Consider the following 19,175-nt stretch of genomic DNA (forward strand, 5'->3'; position numbering starts at 1 on the left):
AAGGTTGTGTTGTACAGTTTCGGAGAGAAGTGCTTTGCAATTTTACTTTACAAGTTTAAGGATCTGTTTTTATAGCAGTTTGAATATTGGAAATTGTGACATTATGATATCATCATTCCATTGAAGCCGAATTTCAATTCAATTTTCTCCAAAACTGTACAGTAAAATATCAAGTCCATGCACATGGACATAGCAGAGATCAGTCTGAACAAGACTGCGTTGTACCTACTTTCAATTTACACGTTTAAGGATATGCCGTTTGAATATGAATATCATTCTTTTATGTGAGCTTTTGAGCTCGGCTTTTCTGGCTTCTCTGTGCTTCGTACCGCCCTCGTACCATAACAATTTGAATAGAGGTGCATTCAGAATTGCAATTGAGGCTCCGTCGGCGGATGTGGGCTCACTTGACCGTAGTGTTAAAACATACAGACGGTGTTTGCCAAATTGTTTTATCGCTGTGGTTTATCTACGTATTTACGTATTCTTATTTTGCATCATTCGACACTCTCATTATTATTTAAGTAAGTATAGCGAGTAGCTTTCACTAAACTCTGCTGTTGGCAGAGGGCAGAGTGTTGCCTCCTTTCACTCCTTGAGGAAATGGGCGTGGGAAGCCCTTCCATTGAGTTAGTGGCGCAACATTTCCAGTAATAGCTTTCCATATCAGGAAGACTGTGAGACACAAAAGCTGATGACTTGATAGTTGTTTTCCAAAGCGAAGTGGAATTCATTGTTTCAGGATGGATTTTAAAAGGTAATCTGGAGTCTTGGAAAGTGTCTGTTACTTAATTAATCCATTTTGTCGCAGTAAAGTGAAGAAAATATCTGCTATGCGTTTACTTTCAGGCGCGTCCGTGATAGGATATCTCTTGTCTTAGTAATTCTCGGGAATATTGCAACAACTCTCTCTGGTACGTACAGTGGAAATATAGACATGTGTTATATAGTCTATGCAATAACTCATTGTCATAATTAATATTCTCGTAATTTTTAGGCAAAAATCTTGTCTGTACTAACGACTATAGTGAGACATTCACTTGCCACTTTGAAGCGCAAAACTGCACTGAATACAATTTGATTCTCCGGAACAATAACTGGACCGAGTGAGTATTTTTTTTCATTATTTATTATTATTAGTTTTCTTTCAGTGAAGAGACAGTTAATTTAGTCTGTTCAAATAGGACATATATTAGCTTGGTTTTGGATTTCTGTGTCTATTCAGTTGTGTTGTTTTTTTCAAAAAATATAATGATGGATGTATAATGGATGTTTGCCATCTTGTTTTCCACAGGGAGAGGAAAGGCACTTTCACACAGTGTGACGTTGGACAGTGTTGTTGCTCTATTGAAAAAATAGCACTGACCTTTTTGGAAAATTATACAGCCACAGTGTGGAAAGGAGGCAAAAGCATTAAGTCCAAAATCATCAGTGTCCCAGAAAGCAGTGAGTTGACTTTAGTGAAAGCCACTACATGTAACCTGTACTGCCAGCTATAGATTGATGCAGTCAATGGGTGTCAAACTATGGAACTTATGAAACATGACCCTCACCTTTTGTATCTCTCTTCTTCTACAGTAAAGCCTAAAACCCCAACAATTGTCTCAGTGAAAGAAACCAATGGAAATTTTGAAGTCAAGTGGAATCCAAACATGATCCACTGGTTCGCAAGTACATTGACATCTTATGTGACTTACCATAAAAAAGGAGACACAGAAAAGGTAGGAGCAATTATGAATAATATAACACAGATAATTTGCCATTTGATTATGTCAGGTTGCTGGTAAGTTAAAGATACTATAAATGCTGGACCATCTTTTTTGTAATTTGTGTTTCTTTAGGTATCTGAATCTGTCAAGCCAACTACAATTGATGGACTGAATAACTATGAAATACTTGGTCTAAACTTGGAGCCAAGCACAACATATGCTGTCAGCGTGAAAAGCTACACACACTTTAGTGACAAGTACAGTGACAGTAGCAAAGAATGGGAATTCATAACACGTAAGTATCCTCTTCTTGTTTCATTTTACCTTATGCCTCACAAGGAACATATTAGGCTTTTTCACTTCATGATACATTTTATACATGTTATATTACAGCTGTGTCTCCTGATGCCCTGCCCTTGGCTCTCATCATCAGCCTCAGCTTTGCTGCAGTCATCATCACCGGTGTTATATATGTCTGTTTTGTAAAGTAAGTAAAGCAAATAAAAGATAGTTTTTATATTTCTCTGTTAGATTCTAATATGATAGATGTTTTCCTTAAACACTGTAACTCCTATGTTGTGTTTACGTAACATGTATGTGATTGATGTTGATTTATTTGTTTAATTGATTTTAGGCTCAAAACAAAGTGGTGGGAGGCAGTTGCCAAATGTCCAAATCCCAAACTTGGTGTTATTCATCCAAGTGAGCAAAAGGTGAGACACCTAGTGATGTAAACTTGATGTTGCTTCAAAAGAAAAAGTTGCTATTTCAAAAAATCCGTTTGTTTAGTTTTGTCAGATTGTATGGCTGCACTGTAAAAAATAAATAAATTTAAAAAAAATGCATTTACATTCTGCATTTAATTCCTTCTCTATATATTATATATTCTGAATTTCCTTCACAGGCATGTGAGATTCATAAGAAAAAATACAGCCTGTAATATATGATGAATACATAATACATTTCATAAAACAAAATATGTATACCAGTTGTGCGTGGGTTGTATGTGTGACAAATAGCATGACTGACATCTTAATGATTAACTTTAAACCTCTGTACATAAATGTGTCAACCAAGTACTGTTAAGTAATTCATGTAAAATATTTTGGAAAATAACTTTTACAAATTGACCCATTCAACCAAAATGTTTCAAATCTGTAGTTGTAATTGCTCTTATTCTCCTTGCTGCAGGTCTTGACGCCTGGAACAACCAACTTCTCCGTTGCCTTTGTTGAGCCTCTTGTTCCAGATGACATCAAACCATGGTTAGTGTGGCTGCACTACAATATTTTCTTCAGGATCTCTATGTGCTGTTATTGGCAGTTTAAGTAATGTGTTTTTTCTCTATTCAGGCCGAAAGACATTCTGAGAGACATGAGCAGTGGAGGCCTTCAGCAAAGCAGTGGAATCAGTCGTGGCTCTTCTTGCCTCAGTTATGCTAACACAGAACCTGTTGACATTACAATCTGTGTTAAGGATGCCCTTAAAAAAGCTTTTCCCAATATTGGCCCGTTATCACCTATGACTACGAAAGAATTAAACAAAAAAAGTGGTTGGCTCTCCTCCCCCAACGACCCTTGTGATGTCCAAGCTGATGACACAAGTTGTTTTTCATCCGACTTTGAAAACAAAACATATTCCCTCATCATTCCCAGCTGCCCACATCAGAATGTAAAGGACAGCTCTGAGGTCCAGACGCAGGATGAAATGCTTTGTGACTCTGCATACCATTCTAGTACGGGTGCCATTGTGACCTGTGTTGAGCCACAGGCACCAGCTTGTCCATTTCTCATGCCAACAGACATGTCATATCGGCAGTGCAATGCAAATTCTGTTGGTTTTCCATCTGCAGAAGACTTCAGTTTGTCATCCATCTCTAGCGGCACCAACTCGACTGCGTCATGTGATCCTGTATCCAGAGTTGAGGCCCGGTGTGAGAGCTCTGAGGAGGCGGTTTGTGGTGTAACAAAGCAACATGGAGAAACTGAATGGGCAACATGGGAGGAAAAACCCCGCCACGGCTGTGTGCCTGCAGGCTCATACAGCTTTCCTCCAATGGATGACGACTACCAGCCATTTCAGAATCTGGTAGAGCGGCCGGATATTTTGTTTTCCGAGGAGAGAAGTGATGAGAACAAGGAACATTTAAACAGGTATCCAGAGGAATTATTCACCAAGATGGATCAAAGCATCCAATGTTTCATGAACAATGTCGATGGAGGCCAGTGTCTCTCTGAGCTCCAAAGACCTTTTCTCCATTTGATCCCTGCTGACCAGTCTTTGCCCCCAATCTCAGACAACGGCTATCAGAGTGTGTAGAGCTGCATTAGTATGCTTTTACTTTTTTTTAAGTTTGTAGATACAAAAACATAGAAAGTTTGTACATACTTTTCCATCTGTCGATTTATGAAAAACAATAATTGATTTAGAAAAAATATTTGCAGAAATGTTCGCTTCAAGCTACTATGACATGGGCGTGCTCTACAACATGACATGACTAACATCATATTAAAAAAAAATAAAACTGACTTTGGATGTTGTACATTTTTGGTCGTATGCTGGTTGCTGTGTTGGATGCAATGTTGTTCCTTTCCTTGATACATTTTACAACATTACATTGTCACTTATATTGATCCAGTTCTCCCAGATTGTGGACCACAACCACCTTGGCTTGCTCTGGTGGTCCATTTAATTTTATGAATACTTTTCCATTCCTTGTCGTGCTTTCTGAGGATACGACCATTCCAGGCTAGTTCAGCATGTTTTTCGCCAGGTACTCATTTACATACATTCGTTCTATTCAAACTTTCAATTTGCAACCTGAACAACAATCGAATAGGTTGTATTTTGTATCCTCCTTGTGGTAGAGTGTGACAGGCTGATATTTGTAGTGTCTTGAGGTGAATTGTCCTACTTCTTTGAAGTTGCACCACTTGTTGCTCCAGAGTGTGCAGCCTCACCTGGCCGATCCCTCGCTGGAGACCTGGTACAGCTTTTATGAGCTGGTGCGATTCAGGGTTGTGAAAGGACTTCCTCATAGCTCTTCTCTGGAACTGCTGGGCCGTTTCCAAATAACCACACGTCACTTCAGGAAATACTTTTTCTGTCACAACAAAGACATCACGACTACTTCATGCAAAGAACTGGTGGTCTTTAATCAGCATTAGATATTGTTAGTGCAACAGTTTATTATTAAGGCACATTAGTTCTTTCCATGAAATAGTAGGATGTCTTTACTTAAGTTTCACGTCTTTGTTGTGATAGGAAATTAAGTGACTTGTGTTTCTTTGGAAGCGTCTCAGCAGTTCCAGAGAAGAGCTATGAGGAAGTACTTACACAACCTAGACAGACAGAAAGTCTGGGTAGCACTCTCTGGTGCAGCACTTAACTGGTTTGAATCCTACTCAAGACCGACAATACTTTGTGTCAGTAGCTAATTACACATCAGAGCTGACTAGGATGACATGTGGTGTTCCCCAAGGCTTAATACTGGAACCACTTCTGTTCAACATCTGTATGCTTCCACTGGCTCAGATTATGAAAAACAACAAAGTGTGTTAACATAATTACGCTGATGACACACAAATCTACATAACGATATCACCAGGGGACTATAATCGCATAAAAAGGTTGGCTAAATGCATTAAAGAAATCAACATCTGGATGTGCCAGCATTTCCTTTAATTAAATAAAGATTGAACAGAAGTTATTGTTTTTGGTTGATCTCTCTCCAGAGATCAACACATGGAGCCGAAGCCAGACGGCGTACAAAAGTAGTGTGTATAGTAGGATGGTATCTTGCTCACAAAGCAGCCACATCCAAAGTCAATGATGCGCACTCGAGGGACATCGGAGTCTGTTTGGACGAGGACATTTTCTGTCTTAATGTCGCGATGGAAAACATTCTCAGAGAGCATTTGGATGGCTGCTTTCACCAGCTGCTTCATGATGTCCTGAGGCAGAGAGAAATTAAACAAATGTAAACGCCTAAAGGGAACCTCAAGCACCAACACAGATGCAGAAGCAGGCTCCGCACAGCTTCCGTACCTTGGCCTGGTCTTCCCTCAGCGGACCGTTGTTGTTGTCGAGGTGTGTAATGAGGTCGACACGGGGCACTGGTCTCTCCATGACCAGGATAACCTCTTGGTCCAGATCATACCAATCTATTAATGAGACGGCAGCAAATTTCCCCACAGATGCCCGTCCACCTCCTGCTGTCAACATGAGAAGCGCCTCCACGGGGGCCGTGGTTGTGCTGCTTTGAGAGACCTGGAGGAAACAATATACACAACTAGATGAGTGTTTGAATAGATGTGCTTGTGTTTCCCTCGTCAACCAAAAAGTAACTAGAAAGGACACAAGTTGAGGATTCGTTCATTTTGAACGAATCGTTCACGAACGACACATCACTGTGCGCCTCGCCTGGAGTCCAGACGAGAGCAAGCGGCCGCTGCGGGAAGCGTTGACAAGCCACAGTGATCAAGTCGGACAGGTTTCAACTGCCTTCAAAGTATTAACAGGAAGTTACGGAATAAAATACTTCCTCTTAATTCTGATATGTAGTCGACTTGCAGTTCACAGATCACGTTTGAATGTATTCATATGTGATTATAAACATATATTCATGTAGAAATGTGTGTGTAGATGTGTCCTTTGTTGTTTTTATGTCTGCCTGTGAAATACATTACTGGTTTTGATGTGTGTTGTATAAATACGATTTTCTATTATAAACCACACAAAATATGTTTATAGATTAAACCTGAGACTAATAGTCAACAATCGAGCATTATGCATTACAACTACACATAAAATAAGGATTTTTTTACAACACGTGATGTTTGCTGTCAGATCTAAGAGCCAATCAGCTCTCTGATGTGGTGACAGCCAGGCATTTCCCATCATCCACTGGGCCAGTCAGGCGGGGGAGAGCTGCTGCAGCGCCCGGCTCTGAAATCGACGGCCGCCTTGCTCTCGTGAGAGTACCGTTGACCACGTGTGAATGACGTCGGAGCAAGGCCGGCGCAAGTCGGACCCAAATCTAACCAGCATGCATTGCGCGTGGAACGCCGACGATCAATTCTGCGCAGAACTGGCTCATCTCGAACGAGCCTGTTGTGCACTATATGACTAAATAATACATATTTACTATAAAAAAAACTTTGAAAGTCAAAGTAGTTGTTGCAACATGCAATGCTGCTCATGTGTCACATACTCAATGACCTCTGCCTCCACCTGGTAGTTTTACTTGAATACATAGTCTCACACTGCCGCCACATTAGTAACCACATGAAAAAGCATATGATTGCCAAGCTTTTAGCACCCGAGCACTAAACAAGCGTTATCAGTGGCTAATCCACAATGTATGATCATCAATCATGAATCATACTCCTCCTCAGTCTCTGCCACGGAGAGAACAACACATGGTACAGCACTTCCTGTAATTAGAGGAGCCACTTATGCAGCAGAGAAAGTTATTGGAGGGTTACAGCGGTTGTCATACCTGTGAGACCTGTGGTTGGAAGAACGCAGCGGAGGAGAAAGGTTGGAAGGGGAGGAAGAGTCACCTCTGTTTAAATCTGAGCTCCTGAGAATTTTTCTGTCATTGCTGAAAGTCCTGTGACCCCTCTCCACCTTTCTGCACACCTGAAGCTTGGTCTGCAGGATGCAACAAGCGGGCCGGCTCAGGCTGAGGCCGTGGCTGGAGGAGCAGATTCAGTCTAGGAGGTATCCAGGAGTCAGCTGGCTCGACCAGGTACACCTCTCCATCTCACCCTCATCTCACCCAAACACACGCATGCCTGGGTGCAAAAACGTTTTAATAACATAATAATAATGTATCATGAAATACTCTCTGCAACAATGTATCACGGCATCTTATTTTATTCCACAGTCAGCACGAATCTTCCAAATCCCGTGGATACACGCCGCTCGTCATGGATGGAGTATTGATCGAGATGCTACACTGTTCAGGAGTTGGGCCATGCACACTGGTAGGAGCCCCACATTGATACGCATGTGATTTGTTCCAGCTAGATGGTCCCTGAGTCCATTCAAAATGTTTCTAATTATTGTGGGTTGTTCTGCTTATATTCTATCAATCAAAGCACTTTGACAGAGATCTATTGTGATGCTCTTACATTTACACTTGCATGCCGCTTATATTCTACTGACTATATTGTATTAAGTTTATATTTGTGATCTCTAGTAACATAATGGACTACGTGGGTCAGAGCCACAGCACTTATAGCCTGGCAATGTGGTATCTTAGTATTAGCAATATATGTGTGTCTAATGTATGTATTAATCGATGCTGAATGTAATTAACTGTGTTCAAATGTGTAAAACAGAAATTGCTGGACATTCTTTCATAAACTCTTGCCACACTTAGTATTTAGCATTACTTTTTCATGTATAAAGGGTGTCCTGGTATTCATTGTATTCCTGGTTAAATTGTGGTCAGGTGACAATGACAATTCCCCAAATAGATTGGTTTTACTGGATGACTTCATTCATGAGAAAAGTCCAAACAATAATCCTTAGAACAGAGTATCCTTTCTTAAATAAAGTCTCTAAATGAGCTGCATTTTGTAATTTTCACTGAATGTTGGTGATTATTTCAACCATCATGAAGACATTTGCCGGCAGACCTATTTCCTGCTCAAGTCTTTTCAAAAGAGCAGTCAGTTGCAATGTTCAGTCCACTTCTTTCAAAATTTACCAGATTTATATCTCCAGTTTCCAGCTAAGTAATAATACTTGTACAGGAATGTCAGATAACGCTAGTCTACACCAAAGATAAACATATTTCTTGATGCATCAGAAATTCAGAAGATGCAAAACTCACAATCAAGTCAAAATTATTTATAGTAACCTTTTTAGTTAATTTATTTAGAATGTAGACATGAAAACCTTTATATCCATAATGATAGAACTTCATGTCCATTTAAGTGTATACTTTATTTATCCCCAAGGGGAACATAGTTTGTCAGAAGTAGCAAGCAAAGTTACATAGAAAACACACAAAAAAGACATAAATAGAATCTGCGCACATACATACGCACACACATAGACACACACACACACACATACACGCACACGCACACACACTCTTAGGGAAAGTCCCACGTTGTGATTGTAGCTGCATCACATCATGGGAAAGCTCCAGTTGAGTTGCAGCGGATCGTGTTGCTGTCAGAGTTCAACAGAACTGCTCTTCACAAATCAAGAGAAAGCATATTCAGCAGTTGGATGAAAGGAAATAAGTATATTCTAAAATTAAAAAGTACACAGATAGTATGACTGATCAATCAAACGGCTCCTCAAGTCATTAGTGACAGTCGGAGGTTGCAAACTGTGTGTAAGATAGCTGCTGCTACCTGTGCACCTTTTCTTCTTGTTAGCCCTTGTCGACTGTAAACGATCCATGTGGATCTTTGGAAGCTCCAGTGATTTTATTACTCAGACTGGTAATTATATTCAGGGGACTGGCAAAGATACAAATCACCTCGTGGTGCCAAATATGAGAAGTCAGCATGTTGGATAAAGTCACACACTTGATGATAGCAACACAGCTCAAGTTGTTACAGTTATGCTTGAACTAATCATTTTTGCGCGAGTCTGCAGAGTTTCTGCCATGATGGAGGTGGCAAGTGCAAGCATATCATATAACAGGGTCAAAATGGCCACATGCATAGGCAACAAACTATATAGGTTTAAATACACAGGAACTCTCCTGTAAGTTTCTGCTGACCTCCAGTGGTTCAACTTCTCAACTTGCTGCAGCGATGCACAGGTTCACTCCAAGACCCAGTGACTCCACTGCTGGATGTGGTTATAGGTGCTAGAAAGTACTCCTCTGACTGCACCGTACCACAGCCACCAGGGATGATGCGTGTGGTCACAGGTGAAACAAACTTTTTCCGGTGGCTGACAGGTGCCACTTGGTTCCTGCTTTATTAACGAATCTTCAGGGCCCCGACATGAATTACATTTATGCATCAAAATCCTTTGTTCAGTTATGTGTACAATGTCCTATTCCTTTGTGTTAGACCAACGCTTGGACTTATTTGTTTACTTCAGGACGATATCGTCCGGGCAAAGACAAGCCGGATCCCAAGACGTGGAAGGCAAATTTCCGCTGCGCCCTGAATTCCCTGCCTGACATCTGTGAGCTGCGGGAACACAGCAAGAAGAGAGGCAGCAATGCCTACAGAGTCTACAGGATGCTGCCCAGCACACAACCACACAGACGCAGGAGAGGCAAGACATTTCAGAACGCGTGGATCTCTTCAAAAGGTCAAAATATTCTCAGACGGACCTCACGTGACTGTCCTGTCCTGTCCCTTTCTCAGGGTTGCGGTTGTTGAGCAGACCTCTGGAAAGACAGGCGAGTTTAGCTGATGATACACACGCCACACTGGCTTGGCAACCCACAACAAGACCCGTTTCAGACACACCAGAGAAGGCGGAGCCCCCTGCAGAAGACACGTTTGGCAACATGCGAACACACGGTGAGATGCTTGTTGTCAAAGTCTGTTGTTGTTCTGAATGTGAGGATACAAGTATTTAATACTTACAGTCACAATACTTGGAGCCTGATAACAATGATAGTTAGATTTGCACCATGTAAGAACAATGAGAGTTGAAATGACCTAATGGTAAGTTGTTTTTTGTTGTTGTTGTTGTTGTTGTTCAGGGACGTGGGAGGCCAAACCAGAGGACCAGGAGCAGGATGAGGCTGTGTTTAAGGTATCAGACCTTTCGTGTACTGACTGACTGAACATTAGCTGACACTATCGTAGAGACTCTCATTGGCAGAAGGACTGAAATCTAAAGACAAGGTGAAGAGTTCTCAGATGAAACTGCTTCCTGTTTGAGATCAATTAAATATTCCTAGGATGCAGTTTGGGTTCTGTCGGTGGTGCACTATGTATCTGTGCTCTTGTCTCCCGTAGTTGATGGACCACTTAAGCAACACTGATGTCTGGAACCAGACTGGGGAGACGAGAGGATGGAGAACAAACACACTGTGGGACCACTGGCACTGTACGACACCATGTGTAACTTCTAAAGTCTTTTTACAGTGTTGTGACGTGTTCAAAAAAGTTGGGGGAATTCAAAAATGTGGCAGATTGCATCAGTGGCAGGTTGATATTGTGTTCACAAATGAATGCAGTCCTGCAACAAAGATATAGTGCCGATTGAAGACCAAATGTGGATTTTAGGGGGAGTATTGCTGTGAAATAAAAGCAGACATTTAAGCCACAAAGACTCATCGAAACCTACAGAAGTAAGTTAGATGCGTTGGCCAAGTGTCTGTGTTTGTGCGTGTGTGTGTGTGTGAGAGGGAGATCACTAAAGCTGCAGTTGGAAAAAAGTATAAATCCTATAATGCTTAAAACAGATTAAAGTTCCCATCTGTTTCAGTCTTCAGTTTTCTATGTTGTTTTCTGCTCCTCAGGCGCTGGTGACGATAACCTGTACTCTCTGCACGCAGAGACCTGCACTGATCTGTTCGGTCCAAACTACACCAAGGAGCTCTCTGAGTGGTCCATGCACTAACAATCATCGATGACACCTCCTGCATCTCTTTGTGTTACCGTTAACACAACAGTTGATTAAAAGCTGTTTTTCCTTCAGGATTTCTTGCTAACCGTCAGCTGATTTCTCCCTGCCTGCCGTCTGTCTGCTGATCTGACCGTTGAAGAAATGAAACCCGAGAGGCCGGGCGGACGGAGAATATTGCTCCGTCAGTCGGTCGACCGCTCTCTCTGCTGAGCGTGCTGAGATGAAGATCCTGTTCCAAGCCAAGCTTTCTCTCTGTCATCATCGCTCGGGTTCTCTGTGGTTCAATGCCTCAAACTCACTGACATGACACCAAGCTCACTCCACAGCTCAGAGTCAACAGATCTCATTTCACTGGAGTGCGGGATCAGTCATTGCGCTTCTCTTTTTGTTCATTTTACTGGATGTTAAACATAGAGAAGTGCAGAACAGCTTCTAGTTTTTACCCATTTTAAGTGTTTAAAAAATATATACACTCAATTTTGTATATTTTCATTCAGCACATGGTGCAGTTTGTTTTCTGTGACATTATACAACCTGCTTTGTGTTTGTTTTGTAATTATGCATTACACAGTGTAAAAGTAACTAGAGCACATTACTTTGTTGTGTCTTTAAACGCGAGTGTCTATGTGTACTGTACATGACCTGAAGCTGGCCGTGTGTATTACTTCAAGAAACTGTGAAGCCAGCAGTGGAATCAATGACATGAGGCAGTCACTCAACATCATTATTACCATTATCTTGACTGATATGATCAAAACAAAGAAGCCAAACTGTAATGTGCCTTTTAATGGGATTTTTTTCAACAGCAGATATTAAAAATGTTTTATTAAGTAGAATTTGTTGTGAGCGTTTCACTGTGAATAGGACTAGCCCTGAAACTCACCCTGCTTTTCAGCTGATTAAGTAGGATTTTGAATGCAGGACTTTCACTTGAAGTACTTCTACATGCAGTGTTGTCTTAGTAATTTTAGTTAAGTCAATTATCTGTGCACTTCTTCTACCGCTTAATAGTGACACAAATCCTTTTTGTATGTTTGGTATTGACTGCTTGTGCTTTCTTCCAGAATGAGAACAACCATTCTCTCTCACCCAATCAATGAGAGAGTTTTGGATCAAAGTGAAAACATGGAACACACAGTGGGTCAAACTTTAACATTTAACATTTATTTTTCATTGTTTATTCTGAAAAATGCAGAAAAAAAAGACTGATGAACTTCCCTTAAAGCAGGAACAACATATCAGGCAGTTCCTAAAGAAGAAAAAAAAAAGAGAACAAAAACACTGCTCCAACTCTGCCTTCTCAGGGATGTATTACAGAAAAATAGCCTAAAATATGTACGACCCTGAATACATATATAAACGATGGATCTATTACTTTCATGTTACATATTTACAGTATCATCATAGAAGAAGTCCAATTACAAGAATCCCAAATGGAAACAAATTTTAAAGTCACATTCAACCAGTCCACAAGCACAGCCTGCTGGTCACATGATATACTGCAATCCCAGTATGTCTCACATACGACAGCATTCTGCAGAGCTGGGAAAACAAAAACTTATCTATACAGATGTGGATTTCTTTTCACACAGGAATTACTACAGAAACATTTAAAGAGGAACAGATGAGCACTTTGACAATATTGAATCGCATGATTAAATCTGTACCAGCAGTTTTATGGCCGTAAATAATATGATATTACAATTGTGACTATATCTATCAGGTAATTTGCGCTGCCTGGTACCAACACAAAATAGTTTTCTTTTTTTAATCATAAAAAGTAGGACAATAGCACGCATTTAACATCAATTTACACAGACTTTTGCTTGACTTAATACCACCACCACATTCTGTTAGTGAATCATAAGATGTACATCGAGAACAAATAATGACATGTATTGATGAATCCAGGCCTGCTGGTTCGCTCGACACATTTTACCTTTTGATTCAGAATGACAGTAAGTAGTGATGAACCGTGTGTACATGATGATCACCCCAAGATGCAGGGGCCATGCATTTAATATTCATACTGCAGCTGCTCTGTCACTATTTGCAAATATATTTTCAATGGAGCCTGGCTCCGAAATTTGGAGGACATATGACAATACCGAGGGAAAATGAAGCCGGTGAAGAAAAAGTGAGAACAATATAACTCTACTCTGATCATTAACACAACGGACAACCAGCATAATCTGGCAGTAAGAGCTGCACCCATCCACGTTCCCCTACGAGGGGACCCCTTGATAAAACATTATCTCTACTTGAATAAAGAGAGAACACTTTAAACATCTTTTAACGCTGAAGCAACTTGATCACAAACACTGCTACAAAGGTGGGTCGCTTTAGCTTGAATGTCATTTAGTAGCATGTGTCAGCTTTAAGATGTCCGACATTGGAGTTAAAAAAAGAAAAAGAAGGAAAACACATTAAACTATTCAGATCTCCAGACGAACAAGATCATTTCCAAGATCAAAGGTGTTTCAACCCAAAACTTAAAGAAAAAAATGATTTTCTGTCAAGAGAAATATAAGCTGTCATAACAAGACACCGTGTGAAATACAGACTGTGCGGAGGAAAGAAACAGCAGTACAACGGACCAAACAGGTATTGATGGACATACAGAAGGTCGGCTGCAGGTTTGAGAATACTGCCAACTGCATAAAAAACGGCCCACATTTGTGCATGCGTTTGCAGTGTGATTTAGTTACTTCCAAGTACAATTCTTGGTCTACTGTTGGTACACAAGTCATGAAAAGAAAATAGAAAAATATGAATTCTGTTGGAACCACTGAGCTTAGTATTTGCAGCATCAAGCTGCCGAAACAACACAAGTAAATCAAATAATGAACATGACTTCAGAAGGCAGATTAGGAAGTTCATAGTTTATTAAAATTCTATATGGTTCAAATCTAAATGAGTATAAAAAAAACAGTTGAAATCAATGCAAAATTCCTAAGCAAGTGTGAGTGTACAATGTAAGATCCAGTGTACTCTACTCATTTCAAGTTTATTACAAGACAGCAATCTCTAACCCTGAAAACCACTCAGAGAATGAGTATTTCTCAGAATAAAACAATGAACATATCGCTTTTTGCCTTGCTACCTCCACCTGTCCTTTGATAAACCTCTGAAAATTAAAGAAAGAAACTGAATATTCCAAATCTCCAGTGTGGCCCAGCCACTATGAGGTCTGTTTACAAATCAGATAATAAATACAGGCATCCAAATGGGCTACAACAGCAAATATTTTTGAAAATATTTTCCTCATGCATACACACAAGCATACATCTGACTGAGATTATGAGCTTTCTAAACCCTCTTATCTATTCTTAACAGTTACTCTTTACAGTGCAACAGTATGGCAGCAAATGGATAGCAGTGCTTTCATTAAAAAAAAAGAAAAAAGGAATGGAAAATAAAAATATATACAACATTATGGAAAAGCAGTAGTTTCATCTTTTGGTCCTGCGTCCATTACAGACAGAACTGCTTTTTGAAAACGCTTCCTCATATCAACAACAGTAGTTTCCACAAGACTGTGAAAGGCTGCGAGGGGGAGAAGAGTGGAACAGATGTTAGGATCTCAACTGCTACTCATCGTTGGGTTGAGTGTTAGAAACCAAATCCCACTACTCTACCACCAAATCAGACAAGGTTGAGAAGTCAAAAGTGAAAGTGGCTGTGGCAACATCCAAGTGGGAGTTTAAAAACAAGACAGTGTGCAACATTACCAGTTAACCTGCCAATAGAAAGGAATGCCACTGCCCAAATCAGGCCAAAGCCAAACTTACAAATAAAAAAACAACTTACAAATCAAAAACATATTTTCCTGACTGAGTTAAAGTCATAAGGAAAAGGCAAGCCGTTTTCAGCACAAGAAAGCTCATTAAGAGGAAAGACATTCATTCATTCCTTTAAGGGAGAGTGCTGAATTCCCCTAAAAAACATCACCACATACAGTACAGTGCAAATGTTTGCTGAGAAGGTTCACCAGTTTCCCTTCAAGGCTTCTGAAGAGAAGCTTGCTGTCATGTGAGAGCATGTGTTGCCATCATTATCTCCGGCAGGACGATCATGCGATCGGTCACGTATATCCGTCCATGATTGAGTGTGTACCACTCATTCTGTCCACGCCTTACAACACATTCTGTTGCATCAAACTAAAACGAGATTTTGGAGGGCTGCAAGCTCAAGAACCTCTCATGGTTGGGGTGACTCACACTTTCTCAAAACAGCTTTTAATGCCTGTTTTGTAGTGAGATTGACTGCCTGCTGACCCTGCCACTAGGGGCCTCTAGTGATAACACAGCTTCATTTTGTTTTGGCAAGATTGTATGAAATGTTTTATATGATATATACGAGTTGATTACCTGCTTACATCTCTGCTTGTCTTTGAGTTTGTACTTAGTGGAGATCAGCACTCCTGACTGCACCTTTGTAGTTTGTTTGGAAAAGGATGGGTGATGTCAAGTCTGGGACTTTTAGTTGTAGATGTTAACTGGGAAGTCTTTAGATTTTAATATTAGTGTCTCTCTCACTTATCAAGAGCAATCATGTTAAAGCTTGAGCCTAACATTATATTTCTATTTCAGCACTGGATTAAAGCATGGAAGTTGGAAATGACCCTTCTCGCATACTGCATGTTGCTTCCATTGTAAAAGATGTAGGTTATCAAATTCTACCAAAACACAAACTTGAACTCAAGTACTCACAAATATTGATTTGCAATAAAAACAAGTCTAAGCTGGACTTGTATGGCTTAGTGGTCGTCACAGTTCTGTGGCTGAATATCAGTTTAGAATAAAGAATTTCTCACCTTGTTACAACTGAGAACCTTCAGATCCTCCATGGACGTAGCCTCCTTTAGATTTCATTTGGGCTTGAACAAGGTCCACCTACAGACGGGTGTAACAATTAACAAGGTGTAAATGTTGATTGACTGAAGACTTATTTTTGCTTTATTCTATTAAATATTCTGAAGGACGACAAAAAACAACAACTTACTGATGGCAATCCCAGGCCCATATCCCCCGAGCCTACATGTGTGGTGTGAACAAAGTTTGTTGGCTCCCCGATCATGGAGCGATCGATTCGTCGCCGCCGTTTCTGTAAATGAGTACCATAAACATACACTTCAAAAAACCTGAAGATCACTAGGCTTAACTACCTAAATATACTTACATTACATTACATTAATAATCAGAGGGGATGAAGAACAGCTAAACAATAGCCAGAACAGAGCCTGCTCAGCCCTTTCCTGTAGATATTCTGACACTTTCTTTCATTCGTAGTGAACATAGTGCTGTGGAGTTTAAACAGAGACTGATGTCGACGTTCATGATTCCTTTTATCTAATCAGTCAGCTGACAGTCAGCTCACAAAAATAAACCTCATTCAAGCTCAGTGAATGTTGTGTCAGACAGCAGGAAGTGGCTAGTTGGAGGCCTAAGACCCCTTTCTTATTTACTCTATCGTAAAAAAAAAAGTGGGCGTAATATATTCAAGGCACAACACAACTGCAATGCATTTAAGAAACTTGATCAATATGTTCACAGTTTGAGTCGAGTAGAAGACATATGGGCCAGTACACTACATAACACCATAGAATACTGATGGTTTATTAACTTAGATATTAAAACATATGCACCAATTTCCCAGTTGACCCCGACATTAAAATGAAGTAAATCAATGTATCCTACAAGTACATTTTATACTCACAGGTTGTGGCTGCTCTGCAATGCAGCAGCTGAAACAAACCCAGAACTCAGTCATTCTGAGGCTGACGAAGAAGCCGCAGCAGTTTCCGCTCTTAGTTCAGACGTCTCTCTGCGTCTGTCTTCCTGTTCAGAGTTGCCAGAGCCACAAACACGCCGGAAACTGATGACAGACACAGCGCACTGGTTTGTCTCGGGTAAACCGTTGGTCTGAGAACTATTCTCCCAACACAAGGTAGCACGCTCCTGTCGACAGGTAAAAGGTGTAGGGAAAAAAGTGAATTGAACGCTTCCATACTTTGAGAAATTAGACATTACTGTCAAGGTGTAGGACATAATCTACATATTGTTTTTCCTGTCGAGCTATGCTAGATTTTGATCAGCAACTTTTGGGCATCATTTTTTGAGGTCAAATTTTCCTGAATAGCCTAATGTATACTACCAAATGCTGATTATTAAAAGGGTAAAGTAGTATTTTGTGGTCAATGCTGGTTGGTTTAGTAGCCAGTTTTGTGCCGAGTGGCTCACTTCCTGAGCAGCTCTTTCTTCTGGCAAGACCTACAGATAATCAGGTCAAACCTAAAGACACAGACATTGGTGTAGCTCCTTTGATAAAAAAAAAAAAAAAATACTTCCATTTTATATTTCCTTCTCTTTTTTTATGAACTGTGGTTACATTTGCTATCCAAGTATATTTGAGCTATTCTAAAAATATCATATAGAGTACTTGGTTGCGAGTAGTACAACATTAAAAACTATTGTACAATTCTCACGATACACCCTCAAAATGGGAAAAAATCTTCTCAAAGTGCACCATATGAATGTGGGATCCTGAGCAGTCACTATAAACACAGGTTATCCAAGTGATCAACAGGTTTTACTTTAACCTTTTTTATCTCAACTCTTGTGTCAACAACAAAGTATTTGATAATAAACACGGCCACCAATCAGCTTATGCTGCAGTGTTCATTGTGCTCGCTGTTATCATCGCTGCTAACACGATAAGATATCCACTATTGATATCTCCCCAGAGAAGAAATAACCGAGTGGCTTATTCCTAAACAGATGAGAAAATGTAGACCAGAACATTTGTAGCATCTGTTAAAAACCCCTTTGCTACCTGTTACTATTAATATTCAACATGGTATGTTAAATAACTACCACATATGCTGTATTATGGTCTAGAAACAATGCTTGTAGAAATACAGGATATCTGTGTAAAGAAGTCGTGTGCACTTTTTAAGACAAGACAAGTCTGAATTTGAAGGCGTTCCCAAATGTAGTTTATCTGGAACACAAGCAAAGATATTTCCATGAACAAGTTAAAAAAAATGTCAAGTACGACACCAGCAGCATCAGATAAGTCTATACGTGCCAGTGGATATAGTGGTATTGCTGTGTATAACTTTAAATCTGGGAAAAACAGGATCAGGCACTTAATTCACCCAGCATTGCGGTCAGAGGATCATATGATCTGCCAAATGCAAAGATGTCGCTGACAAAGTACATTTCCTTATTTGTAATTCTGGCTGACATTGAACAGTCACTGTGCACTTTGTGCAAGTGAATCGTTGTATCGGTTGCCAGAGACTGAGACTAGAGGTGCTTAATGTCGATCTTAATGAACGTTGAAACCCTTAAAAAGGATGAGTTACTCTGCCTCTGATCTCCGGATCACACGCAACTAACCGGTATTTACAAACAATTGAATGTAATGCGACTGCGGCAAATACTCTACTCATCACACGGCGGGTCCGAGCTAAAAATCACAACTCTATATAGTTACAGACGATAACATCCACGAGTGTATTCAAAGTGAAGTGCCGGAGCAGAGCGCGGTCATTGCAACGAAACCAGGGTTAGCATTATCAGCTGCTAACGCTGTTAGCTCGCAAGCTAACAGGTCCGTGTTTTTTTCCACTGACAGCTAGCTAACCAGGCTAACGGAGCCCGTTTTCGAAAAGGTGTGACTTTAATGTTCAGCAAAAAAGGAAACGTACAAACAAATTAATGCGCACGCTATTGTTTACCGGTGATATAATAAACACATTACCAACGTTTATAAAGATTTCTGAGTGAATAAACTTACCAGATGACGACCGGTTTGTCGGAGTATAAAGCGAACGATCGATTGAAAGCTAAAGAATGCAAAAAAATAACCAGGAACTACGCTCCCTGATGACGT

General features: G+C 40.3%; 3 protein-coding genes across 4 annotated transcripts; 2 read left to right on the forward strand and 1 right to left on the reverse strand.

Moving 5' to 3' along the window:
- Positions 1-648: 648 nt before the first annotated feature.
- Positions 649-4,201, forward strand: LOC137784401 (uncharacterized). Its single transcript, XM_068575011.1, has 10 exons — positions 649-757; positions 850-914; positions 998-1,106; positions 1,295-1,446; positions 1,579-1,721; positions 1,842-2,004; positions 2,103-2,196; positions 2,344-2,422; positions 2,901-2,974; positions 3,062-4,201. Exons 1-10 carry the CDS (start codon positions 744-746, stop codon positions 4,026-4,028), a joined length of 1,860 nt encoding a protein of 619 aa, XP_068431112.1. The 5' UTR covers positions 649-743; the 3' UTR covers positions 4,029-4,201.
- Positions 4,202-7,371: 3,170 nt separating this feature from the next.
- On the forward strand, positions 7,372-11,270 carry LOC137784795 (interferon regulatory factor 1-like). The gene is made up of 7 exons (XM_068575730.1): positions 7,372-7,461; positions 7,600-7,699; positions 9,789-9,968; positions 10,061-10,219; positions 10,405-10,457; positions 10,664-10,754; positions 11,170-11,270. Exons 1-7 carry the CDS (start codon positions 7,372-7,374, stop codon positions 11,268-11,270), a joined length of 774 nt encoding a protein of 257 aa, XP_068431831.1.
- A 1,148-nt stretch (positions 11,271-12,418) lies between these two features.
- On the reverse strand, positions 12,419-19,165 carry cdc42se2 (CDC42 small effector 2). Of its 2 annotated transcripts, none has more exons than XM_068595363.1 (5): positions 19,080-19,165; positions 16,995-17,236; positions 16,281-16,382; positions 16,093-16,171; positions 12,419-14,822 (listed from the first exon to the last, which is right to left on the reverse strand). In XM_068595363.1, the coding sequence occupies exons 2-4, from the start codon at positions 17,046-17,048 to the stop codon at positions 16,097-16,099; spliced, it is 231 nt and encodes a 76-aa protein (XP_068451464.1). In that variant the 5' UTR covers positions 17,049-17,236; positions 19,080-19,165; the 3' UTR covers positions 12,419-14,822; positions 16,093-16,096. The 2 variants fall into 2 exon arrangements, with proteins under 2 accessions (XP_068451464.1, XP_068451474.1); XM_068595373.1 differs by having other exon boundaries at positions 16,995-17,153; positions 19,080-19,163.
- Positions 19,166-19,175: the final 10 nt, after the last annotated feature.

The sequence above is a fragment of the Clinocottus analis genome, unplaced genomic scaffold (genome assembly GCF_023055335.1).
Source record: "Clinocottus analis isolate CAN_PGR_092001 unplaced genomic scaffold, fCliAna1.0.p SCAF_1, whole genome shotgun sequence".
In the NCBI taxonomy this organism is placed as follows: domain Eukaryota; kingdom Metazoa; phylum Chordata; class Actinopteri; order Perciformes; family Cottidae; genus Clinocottus; species Clinocottus analis.

Excerpts from the sequence above, each read along its gene's own strand:
- LOC137784401 (XM_068575011.1), top strand. Across the intron at positions 1,722-1,841 it reads AAAAAGGAGACACAGAAAAG|GTATCTGAATCTGTCAAGCC; the intron begins GTAGGAGCAATT and ends GTGTTTCTTTAG. Across the intron at positions 2,197-2,343 it reads ATATATGTCTGTTTTGTAAA|GCTCAAAACAAAGTGGTGGG; the intron begins GTAAGTAAAGCA and ends AATTGATTTTAG.
- LOC137784795 (XM_068575730.1), top strand. The coding sequence starts at position 7,372 with ATGCAACAAGCGGGCCGGCTCAGGCTGAGGCCGTGGCTGGAGGAGCAG. Across the intron at positions 9,969-10,060 it reads ACCACACAGACGCAGGAGAG|GGTTGCGGTTGTTGAGCAGA; the intron begins GCAAGACATTTC and ends TCCCTTTCTCAG. Across the intron at positions 10,220-10,404 it reads TGGCAACATGCGAACACACG|GGACGTGGGAGGCCAAACCA; the intron begins GTGAGATGCTTG and ends GTTGTTGTTCAG.
- cdc42se2 (XM_068595363.1), bottom strand. The coding sequence starts at position 17,048 with ATGACTGAGTTCTGGGTTTGTTTCAGCTGCTGCATTGCAGAGCAGCCA. Across the intron at positions 16,383-16,994 it reads TTGCAGAGCAGCCACAACCT|AAACGGCGGCGACGAATCGA; the intron begins GTGAGTATAAAA and ends ACTCATTTACAG. Across the intron at positions 16,172-16,280 it reads TGGGCCTGGGATTGCCATCA|GTGGACCTTGTTCAAGCCCA; the intron begins GTAAGTTGTTGT and ends ACCCGTCTGTAG.